Below are 26,876 nucleotides of genomic sequence, written 5' to 3'. Positions count from 1 at the left end.
TGTTGATGCCGGGGGCTTCAAACCTTTACCTCTTTTAACTGAATTAAAAAATTAAAATGATCCGAATACTGCAGCAGTATCATTAATTACAGTATTCTTGCTCTTGACAGCGGCATTGTTTTCTTCTCCACTTTCGTGGTTGTAGAGTAGAGGTAACCTTCACGTAGCAGCGCCACCTCTGTGACGGAGAAAATTGCAACTACTGGCGCAACGACTTGCGCCACTATATAGGGTCCTATGGCGGGCACGAACTCGTGACGTCATCAACACCGCTCGCGCGAGCAGACGCGGCAACCATGCTAGAGCCTTGAGGCTCAGCCCGCGTCCCCCCAGAAAGCTCGGCTCCGCCCCTGTCTGCACACTGTGTAGTGCACGGTGTTAATAGCCGCCGACACCACAGCTGTCTGTCGTAACAAATAGATGCTGCAGCAGTTCCCGCGACATGTCCAGCCGTAGCCCTTCTCCAGTCTGGAGAGGATGGCCCACAGGATGCTGCCATCTCCATGCTACCCCCATCTCTGCTGCCCGCGTGCATTCAGCTGCGAGGGGCAGCCAAATAGATTATTCTATAAGTCGTTCTGTTCTTATTTTCTTGATCTATTCGTCATTTCTTGAGTAGACTCTTTGGATCGCTTTAGGCATGCGAAAATATTTGATGAACACACACGAGGTTTCCTTCGGTTTGACTGGAGCAATGCGAAAGGAAGTGCGGCTGCGGATCCTCACGGTTTCCGACCACTGCGAGGAGGAGAAGCCTCACCGGGCGGCTGCTGGTGTCTGTCCGCTCCAAGAGAACATGGCTTACTGAGACATGTTCTCACTGTCTCAGAGGCAGAGGCTCGTGTCCGGACTGGAGATGCGAGTGGAATGGAGACGCAGAAACACAGGATGACGATGAAGCCTCGTTCCGAGCTGTTACCGGGGCTGCTTCAGGAGAGCAGCAGACATGGCTTGTCCAAGAAAAAAGATGGATTCTTTAAATCCATTCTCTCGTGAACGAAGTCTGCAACCTGTGAACATTTTTGACAAACATTTGCACGGCTGACAGCTTGTATTTGTCCGGCTGACAGCTTGTATTTGTCCGGCTGACAGCGCCCGGTGCTGCGCTCCTGTCCCTCTTCCGCTTTTCTTTGGCAACAGGCAGGTGGATCTGACTGCATCAGACGCCCAGGCTGCAGAACACAGACAGCCCTCAGCAGGTAAGGCTCCAAGCAGGACGAGCATTTTGCATGGCCCTCTCGGTCCTCCAGCTGTCAGCCTCCACATTTGTGTTTAAGTGCAGGGGAGCCTTGGCGTGTTTCTGCCTGTAGGCCCTGACTATGCAGCTCTCTCAAAGCTTTGTCTACCCAGCCTCCCCACGGGGATCATTTAATCAGTTCAGTACAAAGTAAATCCTCGTGTTTGCATGTATCACTGTAGTATACATTACACCACTGTGTTGTGTTGGTGAGAAAAAAGGATTTCCAGGGACTATGGGGCCTCACTGAGCCTCTGATGGTTTGGTGTATGTGCCCCCTGAAGGAAAATAATGGATCTGGTGTGAGGTTTTAGGTAATCCACACTCCTTACAGCTGAAGTGCAGTAGCTGGTGGCTCCCCTGTACTTATCAGAGCAGTGGGCTCCATGTTGGGAGGCCTGATGCAGGGCCCCACAGACAGAGAGCAGCTCTATCCACTTCTCATCCAGTGAGCTTTGTCACTTCCTCCTACCAACAAAAAGTCAGAGGTATTGGGTTGCTGTTGCTACCCAGTTCCTGACAGTGACTCTGCCCTCCACTGCCAACCAACTCCCAGCATCACAAAGCCCCTCCTTCAAGACACAAAGCCTTCCTCACAGCCCCCCACAGCCCCCAGCCTGAAGAGGAACAAGGGAGCCAACTTAAAAAGTGACACATAATGAAAATGTTTGATTTCATCAGTTTGATCTTAAATAGCTAAACGTCTACAGCACAATAATCTTTTTGCATTAATGCTTGTCCTTGAAAGGAGCTCCATCTGTACTGTAGTACATTGTCAACTTAATCATTCTGTCAGTATTTCTCTATTTTATCTCTAAAGAAACCAGCGTTCATCCTCTTTACTGTCACCTTTTTCTCTTTGTTGAAAGTAATATTTCCACCCGGCCTGTCACATTAAGGAAAATGCCAGGATTCTGCACCTTGGCAACAGTGGGCCATTTAAAGGTTTCCTGGATTATCTGCAGAGTTAATGTAAATGTCGACCAGGGCTGAAAGAAAACAAAAACCCAAGAGGTTTTGCATGTTTTAGGAAGGAACTCTTCTGGTAGTCTCAAACTCAAAGGCTTTTTTTTTTACAACCTTTTCACACACGTCACAGTGAGTGAAAGGCAGGATTTCCTTTTATGCTGGAATTCTCCACACAGTGCAACCCACCTGGAGCGTGCACGTCATCCAGCAGAACCATTGTAACTTTGGAAGTTTATCTGCTCCAAGGATCACTCTTATCCAGCACTACGTGTCTGACTGCAGGACTGACTACTTGTGTTGGAGATATTCTCAGAATGTGTGTTTTGTTGAAGCTTTCCATGCCAGCAACACAGTTGTGAACATGTTTGGACTTGTTCCCTACACTTTACAGAAGACCCTTTCATAAACAAGGCCCAGGCTGGCTTTGCAGAGAAACTGAGGCTAAAAGTCCAGAATGTTTCAGTGCTAGAAGAACACGAGTCTGAACCTCAAGCGGCAAGTGAAACTGTTTCAAAGGTCTGTGCTGTGTTGGTTTTAGGCTTCTGGGTGAATTTTAGCCCACCATGGGAACAGTAAGTGCAAAGCAGCTAAGCAGTAGCTATCGGGTGGGGGTGGGGGGGCTTGTATCTTAGTATTGTATTAATAAGTTATTAATAATCAGGTCCTGGGTCAACTGAACAGATACGTATCGGGTACATAGAACAACTATTAGCAACAATGAAGGAATGTATAGCAACATTACCTTTTCTACTTCTTGGAGCAGATGTTTTCTGCCTTATTTGGCATTTTAAAACACTTCCCCTCTGCACCTATTAACATGGGAGTATACAGAATATATATATATCAAAGTCAAAGTCAAAGTCAACTTTATTGTCAAATCTGTATACGTACAGGACATACACAGGATTCAAATTACGTTTCTCTCAAACTCAATAGTGCAGCGCAGCGGTAGCATTTAACTTAACTTAACACTTTAATACAAGGCAGAAATAAACTATGGTAACCGGTAAACAGAGTGACAGCACAATGTGTATATATATATATATACAAAGTCTCTGATATTGACATCAGAAGTAAAGTGGCATATGCAGAAGTAAGTAAAATAAATATGTTTATGTGCAAATATATGTGTGCAAAGTAAATGTAAAGGTCCTTGATGTATTCTACGACTAAAATTATGGTATGCAGTGGATTTGGAGTAGTGCAAATTGAATGTTCAGATTTGTACAGAGATGAGTGCAAAAACAGTTTTTAATGAGTTCGGTGTTGAATTTGTGAGTTATGTAGTCATTGATTCAGACGTGTGTTTTAAGATGTGGAGAGAAACGACTCCCTTTTAACAGGAAGAAACCTCTGGCAGAACCAGACTCAGGAAGGGTGGCCATCCGCCTCCACCAGCTGGGGTTTGTGAGGACAGAAAAGAGGGGACAACAAACATATAGACATACAAACATATAACATAAGCTGCCGATAGCAGCTTAACTATGGGATGTTTCAGGATCACCTGAAACATCCCTAACTAAAAGCTTTATCAGAAAGGAAAGTTTTAAGCCTGGTCTTAAAGGTGGAGAGGGTGTCTGATCCTGAACCCAAACTGGCAGCTGGTTCCACAGAGAGGGGCCTGATAACTGAAGGCTCTGCCTCCCATTCTACTTTTACCATACAGAGACGTCCTTCTGTAATCCAGCGGTTCTTCGTGCTGCTCATTTTTGTCTTTGGGTCTGAGTCTGGCCCAAACATATACGGCTGGATTTGAGATGTTTGAATGCCTCAAAAATGTTGTGTTTGTCAAATATTCTGCTTTATTTACGTGTCGTAGCTTCCTGTCCGGTGCAACCTTGAGTAGTGCGCACTAATGAGTCATCGACATCTGCTCCCCTGCCTCCAGGAATCTGACCAATCATTCAATCAATCAATTGTGCCACATCCACCATATCAGTCGACTCGTCAAATTGGAGGGAAAAGGACTCACACGCGCCCATATCCTTCCTCAGTTGCTCCTCCACACCCACAGCCACTCCCTCACATCGCCCTGTGGTAGTATTGCAGGAGAGTTGCACTTCTTTAATGACCTTCAAGATCTCTGTTTTATTTCTAAAGTCGTCAAAAAGGCTATCCGCTGCCTCGAGAAAGGCTTCCTTCACAATTTCGCCATGTTTGAATGGCTTCTTGTGTTTAGCAAGAACGTGACTGACTCGATAGGAAGCAATAGTTGCGGCCTTACCCTGGGTCTTCGGTTTGGTGAAGACTGACTGCCGTGCTGCAAGCTGTGCTTTCTAATCCGCACTTTTGTGGCGCGTAAAGGCGTTTTTGTGGGGAAATCTTTCTCGTAGCTCCCGTGTACTGTTTTCAAATGCCGCTCCAAATTCCCTTTCTTTGCCAATGCCACATTACATTGCAGATCAAACGCACTGGCTTTGAATGAGAATAAACAAAAAAATAATCTTCTTCCCATTCTGAGTGAAAATGGTAGGTCTTGGCGCGTTTCACCTCAGCCATGTTTACCTTTAGGAGTGCTAACCGCTCTGAGCGCTAGCTGCTAGCTCAGGGCTCTTAAGTTTTAAATGCAGATAAGAGTGAGACACACACCCACCCCCACCCCGTTGGGCGGGCCGGTTGGACGGGTCGCGGGAATGGGTGTCTTTCATTAATGATATTATCATTAGTGTTGTTGTTATCAATAACTGCTCTGCTCAGACTCATGGGAGATGTGCTTGTTTCCTACCGGTTCCTTAGCTATAGTGGTGCGCCAGAGAAATTTATATTATAATTTCTTTTCAGCGTGAGAATGATTCTTTTCATTTTTTTCCTACACCCCTCGCAGTCGACTTGGGACCAGGTCGATCGATCGACTGGTTGGGCAGTACTGATGAACAACAACAGTATGAGTGACAGCAATATGTTGTATAAACATTGTACATATAAATAGTATATACAATACATATAAGCATTATGTAACTCTGTAAAGTGCAGTTAGAGAATGAGTTTGAGCTTTGTGGGAGGGGCTACTGGGAGCGGAGCTGGTTGTACAGTCAGACAGCGGCTGGAACAAAGGACTTGTGATACCTCTCCTTCACACACTTAGGGTAAATGAGCCAATCACTGAAGCAGCTGGTCAGTAATCTCAGACTGTCCTTCAGAGGGTGGAGCTTTTGTTCTCATCCTCCTCTCAGTCACCATCTCAACCGAGTCAAGGGGGCATCCCTGGACAGAGACAGTTTCTTCCTGTCTGCAGCTGAAATGCTGCTGCCCCAGCAGACCACCCCAAAGAAAATTGCTGATGCCCCTACAGTGTCGTAAAAGGTCCTTAGCAGTGGCCCCTGCAGTCAAGGCCCTGAGTCTTCTGAGATAGAGTCTACTTAGCCCTTTTTTTTATAAAGTGCAGTGGTGTTATTAGTCCAGTGCAGTCTATTGTTCAGGTGGCCACCCAGGTACTTAGAAGATTTTTCCACCTCAATGTCCATTCCTTGGATGTTCACTGGTGTTGGGAGTGAGTGTCTGTTCCTGTGGAAATCTTCCACCATCCATCAGCAGTGATGATTTCCTGAGCTTCTTTATCAGTAAAATTGTTTCTATCAGAGAGAAGATTAATAATAATAATAATAATAACTTGGACTTATATAGCGCCTTTCAAGGTTCCCAAGGTCGCTTAACAAAAGAAAAGAAGGTGGAAAGGGTAGGGCCGGAGGGGTGGGTTTAAGAAGAGTAGGACATGGAGAAGAGATGTGTTTTTAGATTATTTTTGAACTGTAGTAGAGAGGGGGCAGAACGGATGTGAAGTGGCAGATTGTTCCATAGGGTAGGGGCAGTTGAACAAAAGGCCCTATCTCCATATGTTTTCAGTCTGGTACGAGGAACGGAAAGTAGTGATGGAATCCTTCCCACTATTATCAGTGATGTATCATCAAGTACAGCAGCTTTAGAAGTATCTTTAGAACCTGATTTGTATTTAGACGGCTTCTGCCCAGTTGATCTCTCTGAACTAACGACAGCAATAGTCTCTTCTAAACCATCAACTTGTGTTTTAGACCCAATCCCAACCAGACTGTTCAAGGAGGTTTTCTCCTTAATCAATACTTCCATATTGGATTTGATCAATCTGTCTTTGTTGACAGGATATGTACCTCAGCCTTTTAAGGTTGCTGTAATTAAACCTTTACTTAAAAAACCTACTCTTGATTCAGAAGTGTTGGCTCATTATAGACCTATATCCAATCTCCCTTTTATGTCTAAAGTTCTTGAAAAAATAGTTGCAGCTCAGCTTTGTGATCATTTACACAGAAATAATCTGTTTGAAGAGTTTCAGTCAGGATTCAGAGTGCATCATAGCACAGAAACTGCACTGCTGAAAGTTACCAATGATCTCCTCTTAGCCTCTGATAGCGGACTTGTGTCTGTGCTTGTCCTGTTGGATCTCAGTGCTGCATTTGATACGGTCGATCACAGTATCTTATTACAGAGACTTGAACATGTTATTGGGATTAAAGGAACTGCATTAGGCTGGTTTAAGTCATATTTATCTGATAGATTTCAGTTTGTTCTTGTAAATGAAGAATCTTCCTCACACACCAGAGTAAGTCATGGAGTTCCTCAGGGTTCTGAGCTTGGATCCATAATGAAATTGAAACAATTGAAGTTTTAATCACTCCCGTATTTATACACTTAACTGGACTCAGATGGGCCTAGGTGCTCTGCATATACTCCAAACCTCCATCTTTCTGCATCTTTCAGTAAAAACAGTAAAGTGTATATTAATCCAGCTGAATTCCTGATAAAGCTGCTCTCATTCACATATTTTTCTGTTTCTTTTGTCAGAAACTGGGACTGAAAATCAGCCCATTAAGACTATGTTTTCAGCTCACTGAAAGCATTTCCAGACTGTTGCATTGGAGGATAACTTTTTGGAGGTTCTTGTGATTGATGACAGTTTGTGGCAATAGCTCAGATATTTATTTGTTGTTGTGGTAACTGGAATATGTTGTAGTGCCTGCTAACAGGATCATATGTGTCAGCAGGTTGCCCAGTACCATGGACTGGATTAGGTTCATAATTAACGCAGGCCTTACCAGATCACGTATGCTGTCCATGGCTATGCTGAGTTTTAGGGTTCCGAACTTTCCTCCTGCCACTCCTAACCACATGATGGAGTCAGTAGATCTGAATTTCTAGGGTCCATACCTGTGGAGATATGTATGTACACCTGTTGTATTTTTGGCTGACTGGGCTTGTAACGAGTGGACCCTACATCTGCTTGTCGGTCTCACTGTAAAGAGCGAATGTGTCCACTGGACCTGGGGCCTCATGTACAAAGACTTGCGTGGATTTCCTACTGAAACATGGCGTACGCTCAAACCCAAATGCCCTCCAACGTCGGATGTACGAATCTGTGCGCACGCATTAATCCAAGCACATTTCGTTTGTACATCCCAATCAACGTGGAATTGAGCGCACATGTCGGAGCACCCGACTCCTCCCTGTCCACGCCCCTACTTAAATACGCAAATCATATTCAAATGAGCCCTGCACCTGAGATTTCCCTCTGTGTACGGTCAGAAAATAAAGAAAAAAGAATGAATAAGACGGGAAAAAAGAAGAACTTCACGGAAAGCGAGATGTCGGTGCTACTTTCTGAAGTGAAGGCCCGCAAAAATGTGTTCTTTGGCACGCTGTCCTCCGGCATAAGCAGTAAACGCAAGAGAAGTGGGTGGGAGAGCCTGAGGCTGTTAATGCTGAGGGGTCTGAGAAGCCTCACAAGCAGAGGTGAAGAAGAAGTGGTCCAACATTAAGGTGGATGTGAAGAAGAAGTGGTCCAACATTAAGGTGGAGGTGAAGAAGAAGTGGTCCCACATTAAGGTGGAGGTGAAGAAGAAGTGGTCCCACATTAAGGTGGATGTGAAGCGGAGACTGGCTGCCCACCACTGCAGTGTGGCCAAAACAGGCGGGTGGGGGGGTGACCGACTCTGTTTGAACAGAGAGTCGGGGCAACAATAGGTGACACTGCTCTCTCTGGGGTGGTGGGAGCTAATGTGGGTGACTCTGATTACCCCCACGGTAAATACCCATGTTTTTGTGTAACTCACAACAATGTGTTCATACAGTAACGTGCAGAAGTGCGCCGGGGAAAAGGTGAGGCTGATTGAGACATTTCACACTTTACGCACAGGGTTATTAATATATGCCCACAGAGACATAGAAAGATCTTAAACTGAAGCTTAACCAGCAAAAAACCGCAAGAAACTAACTTCAACCACCGACTAATATATATAATATAATAATGATGCTGTGAAGACGGGATAGAAATTGGGGTCGCACATACTCAATGCACGTCACGGGAATAATATTAGGACCATTACAAGAATAAAGTTACTCACCAAGAAGCCACCCATCACGCACAGTGCCAGCCTGTAGTCTGTTCCCAACATGCTGTTACTCAGAATGTATGAATCGTGCGTTGAACCAGGCCACCTCGCCACAATGTTGGTTAATTGCATTTACGCATCACAAATGATCTGATGAAAATATGTATGAAAATACATAAGATGAATGAAAATGTTTCCTGTTAACATACAAATTCATCATGTGATGGCGCTTTTATAGCAATGTGTGTACAGTCGATAGCTCCGATTACAAAACCGGCTCTCGCTTCAAATTGAGCTTTAATGTTGTCCTGTTCAACTGCATTGTGGGAATTTGATATACGTGGCTCAGATGCGGATAATTCTGTCCCACACGGCTGGCATGGCTCGGCTCAGGGTAGACTGGCACAGTCCCAATCGGTTGGCCACCTGCCCCTGGAATGCCCCGGTTGGAACCCCAGTGTGCACATCACCTGTGAGCACAGGCAGCGCATGGCTCCTCGCTGTGTTGCGCTCCAACGCCGGCCGCAGCTCTGCGCACAGTTCAGGAGGATTTCCCTCAAAACGGCTAATGAGTCAGTCGCCATCATGTGCCAGCAAATCCTCTCTGTCTCTGAACTAGGGCTGTCGCGGTGAGGGAATTCCCACCGCGGTGACTCATAGCCACTCAACAGCGCAGTATGCGGTGATATCGCATTTTTGGTCATTAGGCTACTTTCCACGACACGCAATGTTAGATGAAAATCGAGCGCATAATCCGGCTTTTTTCCCCAGCGATTCTGACATTTCACTTTGCTTTGTGTGTCATTTACTCGCTCACAGACCAACATAGCGGAGATCAAGCAGCGCATACCCCAGTTCTGCAACATTGTTGCCAGTGCCACATGGCAAATATCAACATTGTTGCAGACCTGCGCACGTTTCGTTTAGTAATGACGGAGAAAAACTAAGCAGATCAGCGCAGCAGTTGAGCTCACGTGTCCGGGATACAGTTTTTTTTTTTAACAGACTGCCGCCGACCAACCAACCCAAGCTGAACTTTAACTGTTTCCGCGAAGTTGTTAGAGCTTATTTCTGGCCCGGCACATTTTTTAAACGTTTTTTTAATTTTTTTATTTAAATAGTTTCACCTACAGAGTTTTGTTGAAATGATCAGGTATTTCCCAACAGCAAATGTGCACACCAAGCTGTGGTTCTGTGGTTTATTGTTGATATTAGACGGTCGCATTTACAACGTTAAACATGGATAATAAGGGAAGATTCAAAGCCATAAAGTGTCCGGACTAGGCAGAGGAGTAAAGCCGAGATAAAGGTAGGCCACTGCATTTTATTTTAACTTCTATTGCTATGACACTGAGTAGGCATATTCTTGTAATATCAGCTGCTGAGGGAGAATGAGACCACAACGAGTAGCATGCAGACGTGTGTGCGTGTGCGGTGCCTATATGCAAAGATGACGACAGAAACGCGGCACCAAGCTGTGTTAATGTGTTTCTCCTGCCTTGCGGGGAATATACAATGTATCATTATTACTGTGCTGGCTTAAAAAAAGTATCAGTTCTGTCAGTCGCTTTGTATCTACTGTGCAGTCTTAAAAACTCTTTTAGTTTCTCGAGTTGTTCTGCGCGTGCAAGCGGGCGTGCGGTGGTGGCGGTGGCCTGGACACGCACCGCGGAGGTCCTCTCAGCACCGCGGTGATTGCATTTTGCGGTTATCGCGACAGCCCTACTCTGAACACACGCTCTCTTCGAATTGCACCATTTGCAAAGTCTTCTAATACTGCTAAAACAGCCGTTGTTTTTAATGGTATGCATTGCACCACTTTGCGCTGCTTTTATATCCACTCGTGTAACTGCAGACACATGGGTGTGTTAATTGTTCATCAGTATTAATTGTTCATGTGTCTCAGATGTGCACATCACTGTCTGAGGACAAATTGTTTTCACATTTATTTATTATAACAGTTTCCCAACATCACCTTAGGTGTTGCCAAAGAATCAACAGCTGTAGAAAAGTGCGTACGCCAGCCCTGAAGCTGGCGTGAGTCACCGCACATTTCCACGGTCTTTTCGTTCTTGATACATCTGATCGTTGACGTGAAAAGGTGCGTACGCCACTATTTTGTGCGTAGGCACGCTTTGTACATGAGGCCCCTGGTGTTTTAAACCAGAACACATCAGTCACCTGTTGACATAGTTGTAGATTGTGTTCTTTATGAAAAATATTTTAATTCCTAGAATCCCATCAAACACACAAGTCCTTGTTCCAGGGACGTTGCTGGGCATACAGCTGTACAGGGGCACAGGCCCCCAGCCAGAACCCCACCACCAACACTGCCTTACTGTATACAGAAAATCAGCCTGTACTGGATGTGTAAGAACATTTATTCCAATGTGCATGGACCTCAACAGGTTTAACAGAGCTATAGGCTATCTAAGCAAATAAAAACACTTTTGAATTCAGCCATTTAGCTTTTCAATTCCTTCTCCTCCTCCAACACTCTGCTCCTCATTCTCTGTTACAGCAACATAAAAAAACACTATTTACTCTGCATGCATTCCAGCTTCTATAACCTTTTCAGTCTTTAAAAATATCACAAGGAAGTTTTCCTGTTTCAATTTCCTAATGCCTAAGATAGTTTAGTAAATAGGCAATAATAGGCAGAATAGGATATTGTCTGGCGTTTTTCATCTGCCATGGAAGCAGACACTGTTTCAGCCTAAATGCAAACGTTGTGTATTTGGTGTAAGAAATGACACTGGCATATAGGTAGGTGTGGGCGTCGACACAACAGAGAAAACAAATCTCTCACCTCCCTCCCCTCCATTCTCAGTTCTCCTTGTTGCTTCTGACTGTAAGAATTTCCTTATGTCCATGACCACGATGACAGCAATCCATCAGTGTGCAGTGGTTCATATAGCCGACTACGCTTCAATCGGCAGAATGTGTGGGCTACTATCTCCTGATAAATATGACGTGCGGGCCGCAGTATCTTACCTTCCAACTCTGATGTTGCGCGCTACGCGTCTCACACAGTCCATTCGCTGAACATGCACAGACGCACCCAATGCCTGCGAATACAACCTCTACACTCTTTGGTAGGCCTATGTAGGTTACGTGATTGAAATAGAGAAAATTGTGCCTATGTTATTCCTCCTTGGCTCAATGTGTAACAGTAGCGTTCGATGCACTTCATCCTCACGCAGAAGTTTTGATAATCCAGTAAATGTGCTATGATTTTATCCAACATGAGCAAATATGAATTTTGACAACCTCACAAATGTATCCAGTTGAATCTTCACACACACCCCATGTGATTTTTAATGTCCCCTCTAGGATGCAGGGACCACAGGTTGGAAAGCATGGCTCAAATATAAGACCTTTTATATACAGTGACGTGTAAACAGTTGGTGAAAATATCTGTTCACGCTGGGGGAAAAGTTCTAAAGGATTCAAGTTTAACTCATTCGATGTTTGTTTTTGAATTCCATTTTATTCCATCCTTTGCAGTTTGAAAGCATCACAAAAAAAGATAGGAAATAAATAAGATAAATAAAAAGACACAATAGACATAAAGCACATGTAGCAAACACAACATCTCACCTACAAAGTACAAAACAAGAATTCATGCTGTGCCAAGTTGGCATTGGCTGAGGAAATGGGCAGAGGTAGGTTTCAAATGTAGCCTGCACCTCTGCATTGGTAGTCAGGGTAGAGTTCTTGCTGCTGATTGGAAGCCACTAGGGGTGGGCGATATGTATCGTTTGCGAAATTATCGTGAATGTTGTTTTGACGATGAGTAATTTTGCAATATCGAGATATAGGCAAAAAAAAAAAAAATTATTTTTTTTTTTTTCAATCGCCAAAAATCAATAAAGTGCGGCGCCAGTGGTCCTCTGCCCTTACCACGGTGCCACGCCCTGCTTTGAACGCTCTAATTTTTTCAAAGTAAACGCTTCGGACCCCGCGGGACACTCAGCTAAGAGCATCGAGGGGGCGCCGAGAGGCAGGGGCTGGGACAGCGAGAGGCAGGGGCTGGGACAGACGGTAGCTCGCCTCGCGGCGGACCGTCAGCTCGATCCCGAGATCCAACAACGAGCTTTTTAACTGCAGCAACTTTAAGATACGCTATTGGAGCTGGAATTACCGCGGCTGCTGGCAACAGACTTGCCCTTCAATTGATCCTCGTTAAAGGATTTAAAGTGTCCTGTATTGTTATTTTTCGTCACTACCTCCCCGAGTGGGTAATTTGCGCGCCTGCTGCCTTCCTTGGATGTGGTAGCCGTTTCTCAGGCTCCTATCTCCGGAGGGAGAAGTAGCCTGAGAAACGGCTCGAGGTTATCTAGAGTCACCAAAGCGACCGGGGCACCCCGAGAGGCACCCCGCATGGGTTTTGGGTCTAATAAATGCACGCATCCCCGAAGGTCAGCGCTCGTTTTGCATGTATTAGCTCTAGAATTGCCACAGTTATCCAAGTAACGGTAGAGCGATCAAAGGAACCATAACTGATTTAATGAGCCATTCGCAGTTTCACTGTACCGGCCGTGTGTGCTTAGACTTGCATGCTTGTGTTCATTTTATTGTGATCTTAATGCAAGTTTTATTTTATTTTTTTAAATATCGTCAAAATATCTTTATCGTGAAAATCCTAAAAAATATCGAGATATTTTTTTTTGCCCATATCGCCCACCCCTAGAAGCCACTCGTATCAGCCAGCATTATGTGAGATAAGTTAAAGTGATACTGTGAATTTAGAATAATTACATTTTTGTTAAGTCCAGAGTCCAGACTAAACATGGAGAAGCAGCATTTAGCTGTTATGCTGCAAACAAGTGGAACAAACTGCCAGTGGAGATTAAACTTTCACCAAATGGAGACATTTTTAAATCCAGGTTAAAGACATTTCTTTTCTCATGTGTCTATGCATGAAATATCTTTTAACTTATCTAGACTGTTGCCTGTTTTTAAATTCATTTAAATGATTTTATTTGTTTCTCTTTATATTCTTTTATGTATTTTTAATGCTTCTTGCACTCCCTGCTGCAGTGCTTTTATTTTATGTAAAGCACTTTGAACTGTTTGTACATGAAATGTGCTATACAAATAAATTTGATTTGATTTGATTTTGATTAAGATAAAACTAACCCTAACCCTTATTGCTCAAAATTCTCCCTCTTTTTCTTATTTTCTCATTATGAAGAGCTCCATAAAACAATATGGCGCTGTATGAAAGCTTGAAAGACTTGTTTGGTTCTTGCTGTGTTTGATTAAACTTAGATCTTTGAAAGGTAGCATTTGTGCGAGCTGCAAAGTGAGGCTTGAGTTTCATTCTAACAGTTCCACACTCACCTGAAAGCCCTGGTTCTCCTGGTCCAATCATCCATCTCCTCACATCATTCTAAACTCTTAGCAGCTTGACTCAAAGAAAGACTCTGTGACTCCACCAGTTACCTGCTGTTGTATGTTTCAGCTCCCCCTCTCCTCCAGTCTCTGTTTCCCTAACACTACACTCTCACAGGCTGGTCAAAGCTGCAGGGATGCCTTCTTTATATCTCCATCTCTGGACTTCAGATCAACTCAGCAGTCCTGAGGCTGAAAGGTGGCCGTCTTGCTGCATTGGCATATGCCCATCCTGTGGTGGTCAGCCGCTGCGCTCAGTGGGACACTCCCGACACATACCGTCATATATAGTGCCTTAGAAATTGCCCTGCCCCTCTATTATAGGCATTACGACTGAGTTGTTTGTTTGTGTTCCAAGTTTTATTAAAGTTGTTAAAAAACAAAGATAAACCTCCTGAACATCGTTATACATGGGGATAGAAGTAAAACGGATTGAATGGTGAAGTTTAATCCACTAATTGCCTTTTCTTTTGACAAGGCTGGAGAGTGAGCAGACTGGAGGCAACGCTTCGTGAGATTCAGGACTGACTAAAGAAGGTGCAGGTGAGCAGTCTGATTTATGCGCCGGGGTTACACGTGACGAGAACATCGTGACCGCATTGTCCTGGGAGTATTAGACAAAGATGTTTCACGGAAGCTGCAACTCACACAGGACGTAACGCTGCCGCTGACCGTTGAGCCTGTCAGCCAATCAGTGGAGGTTGTCTCACAAATGACCAAGCAAGGAGAAGCAGCAGCGGCAGTGCACAAAGTAAGCCAAAAGTAGGGAGGAAACTGTGGAAATATGGCAAAACGAGACATAAGAAAGATGAAAAGTGCCCAGCTAAAAATAAATGTGGAACATATGTGAAAGGATTGGACATTGGAGCAGAGTATCCAAAAAGGAAAGGTGAGGGGGAGCTCACTGAACAACCTGAGCACCTGCAGTCATATTTCTGGGAGCTGACGGGTCATCAGGACAGTGGTCTGTGGAGCTGCTGGTGACCTCCACGCCAGTTGAGTTTCAAATGAACACTGGGGCTGATGTGAACATTATTAGTGAGAAGACTCCAGAAAAAACCCTCAAGCCTGCAGACATTCCTCTGGATAGTCCTCCTACAGGTAGAGAGTCACAATGTCTGGGCCAAATCCAGAGTAACTTACCTACTCACTGCATACATCATCAGAGGAAATGCAGTAAACAACCTTCTCAGCAGCCCACTGTCAGTTGAAATTAATCTAGTGAGGCAAGTAGACGAAATGTGCATGGCAGAGAACATCTACAGGCATATGGGGAGCGTGGAATGCCAAAGAGGATGTGAGGATACAGCTGAAAGACAGTGCAAAAACTGTGTCCACAGCCCGGCGTGTACCCCTCCCCATGCCGCAAAAGGTAAAGGAGGAGCTTCAGAGGATGGCGAACAATGACATCATTAAAAAGGTGACACCCACAGACTGCTGCGCACCGGTGCCGCTCTTGAAGAAGAGCACAGATAAAGCCTGCATTTGTGTGGATCTTAAAAGGTAGAATGAAGCTGTGAAGAAAGAACAGTATATCCTACCAACTGTAGATGAGATCACAGCAACCACGAAGAACAGTGGAATCCAGTGGAAACCAGTGGAAACCAGTGGAATCCAGTGGAAACCAGTGGAAACTAGTTGAAACCAGTGGAAACCAGTGGAATCCAGTGGAAACCACTGGAAACCAATGGAAACCTGTGGAAACCAGTGGAATGAGATGAGATGAGATGATGAGATTCAAATTTATTGTCATTACACATATACAAGTATAGCATAACAAAAAGTAAGTTCCAGTACACCCATCCAGACAGACAACATAAAAAACAAACAAGGGAGATGGGTGACCGTGGCCATGCAGCTCAGTGATGAGCGCTGCCAGATAGGAGAAATACCACATTAGGTGAGAGGAGGAGAAAAATCATATTTCACACTTTACCCTTACCAGGATACAGTTTGAGATTGCAAAAAAAACCTCAGCACAAAAAAGAAAAAGCAACACATACACACAACATCAAGCATTGGGACCGGTGAGGAGGTGTGGGAATTGCGTATGTTAATCATTGAGCATGTGTGTGGGTGCGTGTGACTGTGTGCAAGTAAGTCCATGAAGCACTGTCTCAGAGGCCATTGTCCTTGATAATGCGATGGAAAGTTTATCAGCCAGCCTAAACAGTTTCCACAGTTGTCCTCAGGAAGGGGAGGGAGCACATAGGGCAGAGCGTCTTATTTACATAACATCCAGGAGAAGTTGCAGCTGGCAGCCAAGGCCAGCACAGGGGAGCCAGATTGAGATAACAAAATTGTTTGGGTCAGGCAGACTCTTAATTTTTCCGCCTGCCTTGAAGTCTTTGCTGGTGCGTCTCAATGGCGAATCCAAACAGCCAAATTGTGGAATGTAAAGCCAAATCCAGGACCTTTCTGCCGGTCCGAGCGATCAGCTTTCTCCCAGATTTATTCCATTTCTCTGAGTCCAGGAACCTCAGCCAGCCTGCGAACCTGTGTAAGGGTCGCATCCAGCTTCCGATTCTGCTCACGTAACATCTCAGTCTGAGTGTTGATTGCTCTGCCGACCCCCTCAAACACTGCCCACGTTTTCTTAATTTCTTGATATGCCAGGTAACCTCCAACTCCAAACAGCAGGAAACCAGTAATCATAAATCCAAATGTGTATAAATCTTCAACATCCTCGACTGACAACATCGACAAACACACAATCCTCCACTTCCCCCAGGAGTCCATTGAGTATCCAACGAAGAATGTACCGCCAGGGCATGAGGGTTCTCCTTCTCCCAATTTTGCATTAGAAAAAATTTGATCAATTGCGTTGAGAGACCAGCTGACCAGATCCATAATTCTTGAATTCGTACGATATGTAAAGAGAGGCTCCAAAAGACAAAACTCAGACACGCTGAAGCAGGGCAAAAAAAGGGAGGGTGGGGAGACAGAGAAAATGCGTCCTCCTTCACCGAGAGAATCCAGTGGAAACCAGTGGAATCCAGTGGAAACCAGTGGAATCCAGTGGAATCCAGTGGAAACCAGTGGAATCCAGTGGAAAACCAGTGGAAACCAGTGGAAACCAGTGGAATCCAGTGGAAACCAGTGGAATCCAGTGGAGACCAGTGGAAACCAGTGGAAACCAGTGGAAACCAGTGGAATCCAGTGGAATACTGCTCCAGACGTCTCTCGGAGGCAGAGACACACTATAGAAAAGGGGGGTCTGGTCAGCGTGTGGACATGTGACTGGACTGGAGCAGTTCAAACTGGTGACGGATCAGGACATATCAAGTGGTACAGAGCTGCAGTCTGTGATGAAGTTAATACAGACAGGATTCCCCGAACATTTAAGCTGCGTACCAGTGGATGCAAGAGCGTATGTCCAAGTGAAAACAGAGCTGGCTTGTTCTCAGGGGCAGCTAGATTGTGGTGCCGCAGACAATGAGAGCAGAAACTCTGCAGAAAATTCATGAAAAACACCAAGGCCTAGTAAATATAGGGAGAGAGCATGCTCATGGGTGTGGTGGCCTGGATAGAAAAAGGCTTGTGACATCATGCCAGGTGTGCTGTGAAGTGAAAAGAATGCAGCTGAAGGAACCTCTTATCTCTCATATTCCTCTCTCAGAGAGAACAGGGAAGAGGATTGCAATGGACCAAAACTATCTTGGAATCTCATACTATCATTCCAGATTCACTGAGATTTTACATCTGCCAACAATGACGTGTGCCCAAGTCATTCACAGACAGAAAATTGTCTTTGCCAGATCGAGCGATAATGGCCCACAGTTCTCAATCTCAGTATTTTAAACATACTCATCACCTGCAAGGAAATGGCCATGCAGAGAGGGCCGTGCAAACAGCAAAGAAAATCCTCAAGCAACCGGACCCGGTAGTGGCTCTGATGGCCCATAGGTCCAAACCTTGTTCCACGTCTGGATTCAGCCCGGATGAGTTGTTGATGGGGAGGAAAATAAAAACCCCAATCCCAACACTCGAGAATAACCTCCTCCCAAAATGGCCGAAGAGATCTGTTGTGAGAGAAAAGGACCGGAGGGAGAAATGTAAAGAGGCTTCAACTACAACATCAGGCAAGGAGCCAGGTCACTGCCTGTCCTATGTGCCAGAGGAGTGATGGAGGAGTGATGGAGGAGTGCCGGAGGAGTGATGGAGGAGTGATGGAGGAGTGCCGGAGGAGTGATGGAGGAGTGATGGAGGAGTGCCGGAGGAGTGCTGGAGGAGTGCCGGAGGAGTGATGGAGGAGTGCCGGAGGAGTGATGGAGGAGTGCCGGAGGAGTGCCAGAGGAGTGATGGAGAAGTGATGGAGGAGTGCCGGAGGAGTGCCGGAGGAGTGATGGAGGAGTGATGGAGGAGTGCCGGAGGAGTGATGGAGGAGTGATGGAGGAGTGCCGGTGGAGTGCCGGAGGAGTGATGGAGGAGTGATGGAGGAGTGCCGGAGGAGTGATGGAGGAGTGCCGGAGGAGTGCCTGAGGAGTGATGGAGGAGTGCCGGAGGAGTGATGGAGGAGTGCTGGAGTCACTGTACTTTCCAAATTGGATCATGAAAAGCAGCAGTCTCTGCCAGCAGGGATCTCCAGTGAGACCACAACCCCAAGATCCTTCATCATCAGGACACAGCAAGGAGGGAGCTGAGTTGGAGCAGCCGTCAGGTTCAACGGGACCAGCAGGTCAGCCCCTCAGCGTAGAGGGAAATCACTCTTACACCCCCTTCTTCAAGTCAGACCGTGACTAGATCGGGACGAGCGTGTAAACCAGTCACCAGGCTTAATCTGTAGATGTTTCAGAATGCATTCAGTACTATAATGAGTATCTTTTGGTTCTTTACTTATGTTGCTAGTTGTACACAAGTTCATTAGCATATAAGTAATGCACACACTGGTGAATATGTTTATTTCAACTTAGTGCTGGGCGGTATGACCAAAAATACATATCACGGTATTTTTTCACGGTATCACAGTTTCACGGTATATCACGGTATTTTTTTTTCATGCATAATTAGGTGTTCACAGCATTTTCTACAGATTGAGAACAGAATTAAAAATTAAAATAAAAATTCTTCAAAATAATTCCTTCGTTAATAATTGGTCACACAGAACTTTATTGTATTAATATTCACATCTTCATTGTAAACAAATGAATAACATAGCTAATTACACTGGTCGGACTGTTCAGCTCTGTTTCAGACTGATACCTCCGGTTCAGGCTGGTCCTCATCCTCAACACGCACGTCTCTTTTTCAATCGCGGAAAATATTTTTCAATACTCATCTGGATTGAAGCAGCAAACATTCAGTGTAAGAGTTTAAAAAAACTACTTTATTTGATTCACAGCTGCTAGTGTTTAGACCTCGACAACCCAACTACATTTTTTTTTTTTTTTTTACGGAAAACTTGCGACTAGTTAACTTTATAACGAAGGCGTAATCGCTGGTATGCAACCGGCATTCCGACATCCCGTCACTCAGACATGACGGCACTGCGACATCCCGCCATTCCGACACTTTGATACCACCATTCCGACACTTTGATACCACCATTCCGACACTTGTTGGGAGCTGTCAGGGTCGGACTGGGAAAAAAAAAAATCGTCCCCCCCACCCCTCCCAGTATTAATTAGTATCTCCAATCTAATTAAATTAATTAATTAAAAATCGGCTATGGGTATTCATCCGCCGCCTTAAAGACGAACAGCGGCTGGTGGAGTCCCAGTGCCACAGGGCGGCCGGTGGGGACCCACCTCCACCACAGCGGCGCAAGTGGAGACAGCTGGAGGAGCGCCTTCAGCGGCTGCGCAGACAGTACAGGCGGGGAGGAGGGACGCTGGAGCAGTACTGGAGCGCTGCCCAGTGCTGCATCGTAAATTTGGAATAGTAGGCCTTGTTTTAAAATCGTTGGGTTTTATGTCCCTGATGTTTGTAGATGTTTATATAGGGACAAAAGAAAGCCTACAGTTTAGGCGAAATTAATTATTATTATTGTTTTTTTGTTGCTAATTTTAGTTGTATTTACCTCATTTTGAATGAAAAGTTAATAAAATGCTGTTGTTGATGTGGATCTTGTTGTTGTGTTGTTTGTTTGCATAGTGATTGTATGAGGATTGCACTTTAAGGTGCCCACTGGTTTCTTTAACCGTTGCTCTTTTTACGAGCAGGGAGGAAGTTCTGTGTGAGTTTATCCCTTAAGATCGGGGCTCACCTTCCTTTGTGGAGATGTCGACGGGCAATATTTTTAACAACAGCAGGTTGCGTGTCTTCCGACAGTTGTCACAGCCTTGAATGCGCGATGAAGATTGTAACTCTGCGCACCCCAATTGAAAACTGAAACCAACATTTAAATTTGGTATTCCTTTTGCAGCCACGTGCATTTATCTAACCTGCTGTCCCCTCCACAAGCACAAGGCATGCATGAATTAATTGAAGTCATCTCCGATTCTGTGTGGGTCGCGATCTTGTTAATGACTTAAATACGTCATGAAGCTTTTCGTTGAATTACATTTGATTTGTATAGGCCTAATATCGAAAAACTTGCACAAGATTTGATCTTTTTTTGCATCTTAACTCCCACGGTAACATAGGCTAAACATTGCATTTGCTGGTTTTCTGGTGCTGTGCTGTCTTTGCGATGCGTATCTCCGCTTCACTTTGACAGCATTCTCAGTGGTTTAAGGTAAAATAAATTGAGGCAATTGTCACAAAAACAAATAGCATCCGTTTTACACTGCCAAATGAAATATTGGCTACACAACGAGCCCCTCGTCAGCCCTCATCATCAGTAAATTTCTGAGTGGGTGCGATCAGTCTTGCTTGACTTGCGTGTTGGAATGTCTCTCTCTCGGGCATGTGCAGCCCTATTATTGCATGGCGAGCTGTCCACGCGTGTGGTGCTGAAATCGCGTGTCGGAATGGTGGTATGTTGAAAAGAAAAAATCATACCGCCATTCCGACAAAAGAAAAAATGAAATTCGGAATGACGAGACGTTTCATTTCTTAAAAAAATGTCACCATTCCGACAATTGAACGTCAATGTCGTTATGTCGGAATGGCAGCATGTAACCGTAATCGCTTGTTTGCTATAGGTCGGGTCGGGACGGAACAACATTGTATTAAAAATATAAAATATTTTTATAGGACTTTTTAATGTGTGATTTTATAAAGTTGCACGTGATGCCAACCTTTTGGGAATTTCGCCAGCCGTCTTCTTTCGGTTGAGCTAATGACACGACGCTGAAGCTAGCAAGCTTCCAGGGATGATCTCGCTGATGGAGACACACGCGGTGTGCATGGAGGGGAGGGGCTGTGTGTGTGTGTGTGTGTGTGTGTGTGTGAGTAGGCTATGTGAGAGAGACGAGTGACTGACAGAGACGGAGGGAGAGCAGGGAAAGGAAATGCAGCTTAACGAATATGAGTATTTTTTAAATAGCGTTAAAAATAGACAGTTAACATGCGTGTTTAGAAGCGCAACACTGAAAAGGGTCCCGTCTCAAACAATGTTGCGCGACGCAGCGTTCCCCCCGTTGTGTAATCAAATACACCGGTATGGCGGTATATTAAAAATTCATATCATAATGAAATTATAAACCGGTATTCGGTGTGAACCGGTATACCGCCCAGCACTATTTCAACTCAATGTGATATGTTCTAACATCCCTATACAAAAATAACCTTGGTCATTGTTCTTTAAATTTTATGGTTATTCTGTCACTATCGTCTTTCCCAAAGCTTGGAAACTTTTACCAGAGAATACACAGTTGAGTTACTCTGAAATTTATTAGCTGTTATTAAAACTAACTAACTGCATGGCTTTGCTTTCCTCACACAGTCCAAACAATGTCCACTGTGGTTCTGTCAAATTCATTTCAATATTTTATCACTAATGTGTTTCAATGTTTTACATTACATTACATTACAGTCATTCTGCAGACGCTTTTATCCAAAGCAACTTACAATAAGTGTGTTCCACATCGGTAGGCAAAAGAACTTCAGGTCACAAGAAATCATAAGTGCATTTCCTTCCAAAACCAAACAGCTAAGAGCATAACTAGTGCTAGAGTAAGTGCGGTTTTATTAGACTTTGTTGAGTTGTTCATCAAGCCACAGTTCAGTATCACATCCTGACAACAAATCATGTCACAAAGAACTCAAACAGAAAAAACTACATGTGGTCACAATTTTTCGAAATACTGCAGACGGTTTGCATCTGTCAACATAAGGATGTTTTTATAAGATAGTTTATCAGAGAAAGAAGCAGGACAACTGACAGTAAAAGTTTCTGTGCATGTTTTTAATCTGGTGTTGTAACACTTGGGTGAGTTTTTTTTTAAGACATGTCTGTACAAGACGTATTAAATCTCTTATCGTTGATCTTTTCCAATTGCTTTCAGGTTCCTGGAGAGCATCATTGAAAAAAACGACATCAGCAATAGGAACCTGCTTGAGATGGGGCAATGTGGACTGAGGTGTTCCTGTTCCCTGTGAACTCTGAGAGGGAAGGAACAGAGGGCAGTTGGAGAAGCAGTGGCTTTGTTGTTTAAAGATAAGGTGGTATCAGCGGGAGCCCATTCGGGATGGCAAATGGAAGTGAGAGCAGTGAAGGGCCTGCAGGGCCCATGGCTGCTGCGGTGGCCACTGCTGCAGGTATGGTGGTGGAGAGTTCCTCCTCAGCTGTATCTACCTACATTAAACTGGTGCTGTTGGGGCTGATCATCTGCATCAGCCTGGCGGGGAACCTGCTGGTGTCGCTGCTCGTACTGCGGGACCGGGCCCTTCACAAGGCACCGTACTACTTCCTGCTGGACCTGTGCCTGGCAGACACCATCCGCTCAGCCATCTGCTTTCCCTTTGTACTGGTGTCCATAAAGAATGGCTCAGCCTGGACCTACAGTGTGCTGAGCTGTAAAGTGGTAGCCTTCATGGCAGTGCTCTTCTGCTTCCATGCTGCCTTCATGCTCTTCTGTATCAGTGTAACACGCTACATGGCTATTGCACACCATCGGTTTTACTCTAAACGCATGACATTCTGGACATGTGTGGCAGTGGTGTGCATGGTGTGGACATTATCTGTGGCAATGGCTTTCCCACCAGTTTTTGACGTGGGCACCTACAAATTCATCCGAGAGGAGGACCAGTGCATCTTTGAGCATCGCTACTTCAAGGCTAATGATACATTAGGCTTCATGCTAATGCTGGCTGTGCTTATTTTAGCGACACATGTTGTCTACATGAAGCTGCTCCTCTTTGAGTACAAGCACCGCAAGATGAAGCCCGTCCAAATGGTACCAGCCATAAGTCAGAACTGGACCTTCCACGGGCCAGGAGCCACAGGCCAAGCAGCAGCTAACTGGATTGCGGGTTTTGGGAGGGGCCCAATGCCACCGACTCTGCTGGGAATTCGGCAGAACTTGCACAACCAGAACCGGCGCCTATTGGGCATGGAGGAGTTCAAAGCAGAGAAACAGCTTGGTAGGATGTTCTACGTTATCACATTGCTGTTCCTGGTGCTCTGGTCTCCTTACATAGTGGCTTGCTATTGGAGGGTGTTTGTCAAGGCTTGCACAATACCCCACCGGTACCTCTCTACCACTGTGTGGATGAGCTTTGCCCAAGCAGGGGTCAATCCTATTGTCTGTTTCTTCCTTAACAAAGACTTGAGAAAAGGGCTCCTTTCACACCTACCAGCCTGCTGCAGGACTAAACCTCATCTGCCACGAGAGCCTTATTGTGTCATGTAAGCAGAAATGATGGTCTACAGACCGAGAGGAAAACAAAGGGACAGCCAACAGATGCATTTTGTCTTTTCTTAAGGTACTGTGGCATTTGATGTAAACCAGTGAGTGTGGTGGTAAAAATACTACAATGCAAAGAATGTACTTAAATCTGCCAACACATTTTCACTCCAAAGTATTCTTGGAGCATACTTGACTTTTCATAACAGGAAAAAAATATTTTAATATTTAAACATAGAACTAATAACGTCATCAGCCAGACAAATAGCCACCAACAAACACAAGTGCTGCTCAAGAAGGACATTGAAAATGGTCAGTTAAATAAGTCCTGGACACGGTCAAAATAATCTATAAAGGACGAAGTGGCTTTTAGTCTAAAAGTTTATGCTAAAAGTTTACAAAGCCCCCAAATTATTTGTTCAGCACCAGTTGAGAATCAAGAAGAAACAGAGGAAAGACAGAGATGTTCCCTCACTGTTCAACTGATTCCTGTCCATTTAAAGTGATGAATCAGCAAAAACTGTACTGCGTGTGAATGTATATAAATGCCTGTGCATTTAAAACATCAGTGACACTTGACAGCAGAGTCTGTGAGTCATTTTATTGTGTGGATCAAATAGCAACAAAATACTGTTCTTATTGACACTTAAATGTACATAAAGACAAGAGGGAGTCATACAGGGCAAACCCTAACCCTAACTCCAGCCCAGACCCTAACCCCAACCCTAACCCTAACTCCAGCCCCAACCCTAACCCTAACCCCAGCCCCAACCCTAACCCTAACTCCAGCCCCAACCCTAACCCTAACCCCAGCCCTAACCCTAACCCCAACCCTAACCCTAACCCCAGCCCTAACCCTAACCCCAACCCTAACCCTAACCCTGGAATGAAGTCATCTGGTGAACTGAAATAAAATACAAATGATTAGATACTGACACAGCCTGGATGGGTGGAGCTCTGTCCCAGGTTTACTATGCATGTGTGTGCACTGTGGCAGGACAGGGCCCAACACCCAGGCTCCACCCAGACACACAGACACACCTGAGCTGGGATCCAACCAGGATCCAAACCACTCCAAACCTCTACAAGTCTTCACATATGTCTTAGGACTTTGAGAAAGGTTCAGTTAGTTTCTACTCAGTGGAATATGCGGTGCTGGAAGTACAGCATCTGCCTGCTTGGAGTGAATTTTCTGTGATAAGTTGTAGGAACAATCCACATTTTAGTCTGGACTTTATTCCAGATCCCGATGTGAACCTGGAGACATGAAAAGAATCCATGTACTGTGACCATCAGACCTTCCTGTTTTCTTTTTCCTGAACAATAATGTATATGAGAAAAGCTACATTTGAAATGATCCTGAATGTGGGCTGTGACATGATAAGTGCCTGCTCTCCCCTTTGTGAAAGTCAGCCTCTGGTGAGTCTCAAGTTTTTAATCTTGTTCATCTGTTGTTGTTTTCTGGAAGATATGATGGGTGAAGGCCAGTACCATGACTGAACATGTCATCCTCTCCATGTCACCGTTTCAAATGTAATAAAGCTATGAAACCAATCTTGTCACTTCAAAGCTGGGTGTAACTTGTCAGAGCTGAGCATCAGGAAAAGGTCCATGGGAGACTGTCCTGCTGCCAGATATGAGCCCATGGCTGCTTCAGTCACCCAAACGGCCTGGGAGGGCCCAGGGAGGGTCTGGGAGGGTCTGGGAGGGTCTGGGAGGGCCTGGAACGGCCTGGAACGGCCTGGGAGGGCCTGTAGTTCTGTGAAAGGAGTGTGTGACCTGCAGTGGTCGGGGGTGAGCGTATTTTAGACCTAACCATGATGATTTATAATCCTGTTCAAGTAATGTTGTCATGGAAACCCAAGCAGGAAGTGACAAGTGTTTTAAAAAAGGTTGTGTTTTTGTACACCACGGCACAGCACTCAGGTGCTGCATCCACCCCCTTTTTCTTGATTAAAGACTTGAATGATATCTGCTGATGTGGAAACGATCATGAGTCATATTCACCTTCTGCTGCTTGGAGGGGCGGGCTTCACAGGACGTTGTTATGGGCTAGAATCAGTATCCCATAATGACCACATAATTATGGGCTAGAATTAAGAGTATCTCTTTGACTTTGATTACGTTGCCATGGCGGCGCCCTGCTCGGCTGCGGCTACTTCGGCTCCCGACAACATCGCTAATTCTACGCTAGATTCACCGGTTAAAAGAATATCTCCTGCATCTACAGCTCAGCGGTACAGTGTAGGAACAGTGTATAGCCGTAAATTTATACTCAGTCTAAGAAAATTAGGGCATTTTGACTCCATTTGCACGGAGACGCGGACCACACTACTTAGCTTCGGACTGCTAAGCCAGGTAGATCCAGTGGACGCGGCGGAGTCCCCCACAAACAAAGGCCGCCCATGGAGACGCCGGAGGCGGCGCAACAGGAAGCAGAGGCGCGGCTGCCGGGGAGGACTTACGGCCAAGCTAAAAGCTAACCCGTACAGATCGCCGCTTCCTTCAATATTGCTCGCCAACGTACGCTCCCTGGAAAATAAAATGGACGATCTCAAGCTGGATTTACACTCCAAACTGGAGACAAGAAACTGCTGTGCCATTGTTCTCACTGAAACGTGGCTCAGTGAATCAGTCCCCGAGAGCGCAGTTAGCCTGGACGGGCTAACAACATTCCGAGCCGACAGGAGCTGCGCGCTCACAGGTAAAACCCGAGGGGGGGGTGTCTGCATCTACACCAAAAATAACTGGTGTAACAACGCGACCCGGGTCTCCAGTCATTGCTCTGAGGACATTGAACTTTTGACTGTAAAATGCCGACCCTTTTACCTGCCACAGGAATTCACCTGCGTCACCATTGTTGCTGTTTACATTCCACCCAGCGCCAACACGAAGCAAGCTCTGAATGTGTTCTCTACAACAACATCACGGACATGCAAACCACACACCCGGAAGGCGTTTTTATTGTTGATGGGGATTTCAACCAAGCCAACATGAAGACTGTGCTTCCCAATTTTCACCAACATGTGGACTTTGCTACCAGAGGGGAGAACACTTTGGACCTTGTTTACACCAACATAAAGAAGGCCTACAGAGCAGCCCCCTGCCCCCACCTGGGCTCCTCAGACCATCTCTCTGTGATGCTAATTCCTGCATACCAGCCCCGGCTCACCAGAGAAAAAC

General features: G+C 45.2%; 1 protein-coding gene across 3 annotated transcripts; it reads left to right on the top strand.

Moving 5' to 3' along the window:
• Positions 1–69: 69 nt before the first annotated feature.
• gpr173 (G protein-coupled receptor 173) lies at positions 70–25,247 on the top strand. Of its 3 annotated transcripts, XM_075475422.1 has the most exons (3): positions 70–1,199; positions 14,441–14,505; positions 22,353–25,247. In XM_075475422.1, the coding sequence occupies exon 3, from the start codon at positions 22,536–22,538 to the stop codon at positions 23,697–23,699; it is 1,164 nt and encodes a 387-aa protein (XP_075331537.1). In that variant the 5' UTR covers positions 70–1,199; positions 14,441–14,505; positions 22,353–22,535; the 3' UTR covers positions 23,700–25,247. The 3 variants fall into 3 exon arrangements, with proteins under 3 accessions (XP_075331537.1, XP_075331539.1, XP_075331538.1); XM_075475424.1 differs by lacking the exon at positions 14,441–14,505; XM_075475423.1 differs by lacking the exons at positions 70–1,199; positions 14,441–14,505 and adding an exon at positions 17,099–18,640.
• The last annotated feature ends 1,629 nt before the right edge of the window (positions 25,248–26,876 follow it).

Source organism: Odontesthes bonariensis, chromosome 10 (genome assembly GCF_027942865.1).
Source record: "Odontesthes bonariensis isolate fOdoBon6 chromosome 10, fOdoBon6.hap1, whole genome shotgun sequence".
Classification (NCBI taxonomy): Eukaryota; Metazoa; Chordata; class Actinopteri; order Atheriniformes; family Atherinopsidae; genus Odontesthes; species Odontesthes bonariensis.
The sequence above is the reverse complement of the archived record's forward strand: the minus strand, read 5'-3'. Positions and strand labels throughout refer to the sequence as shown.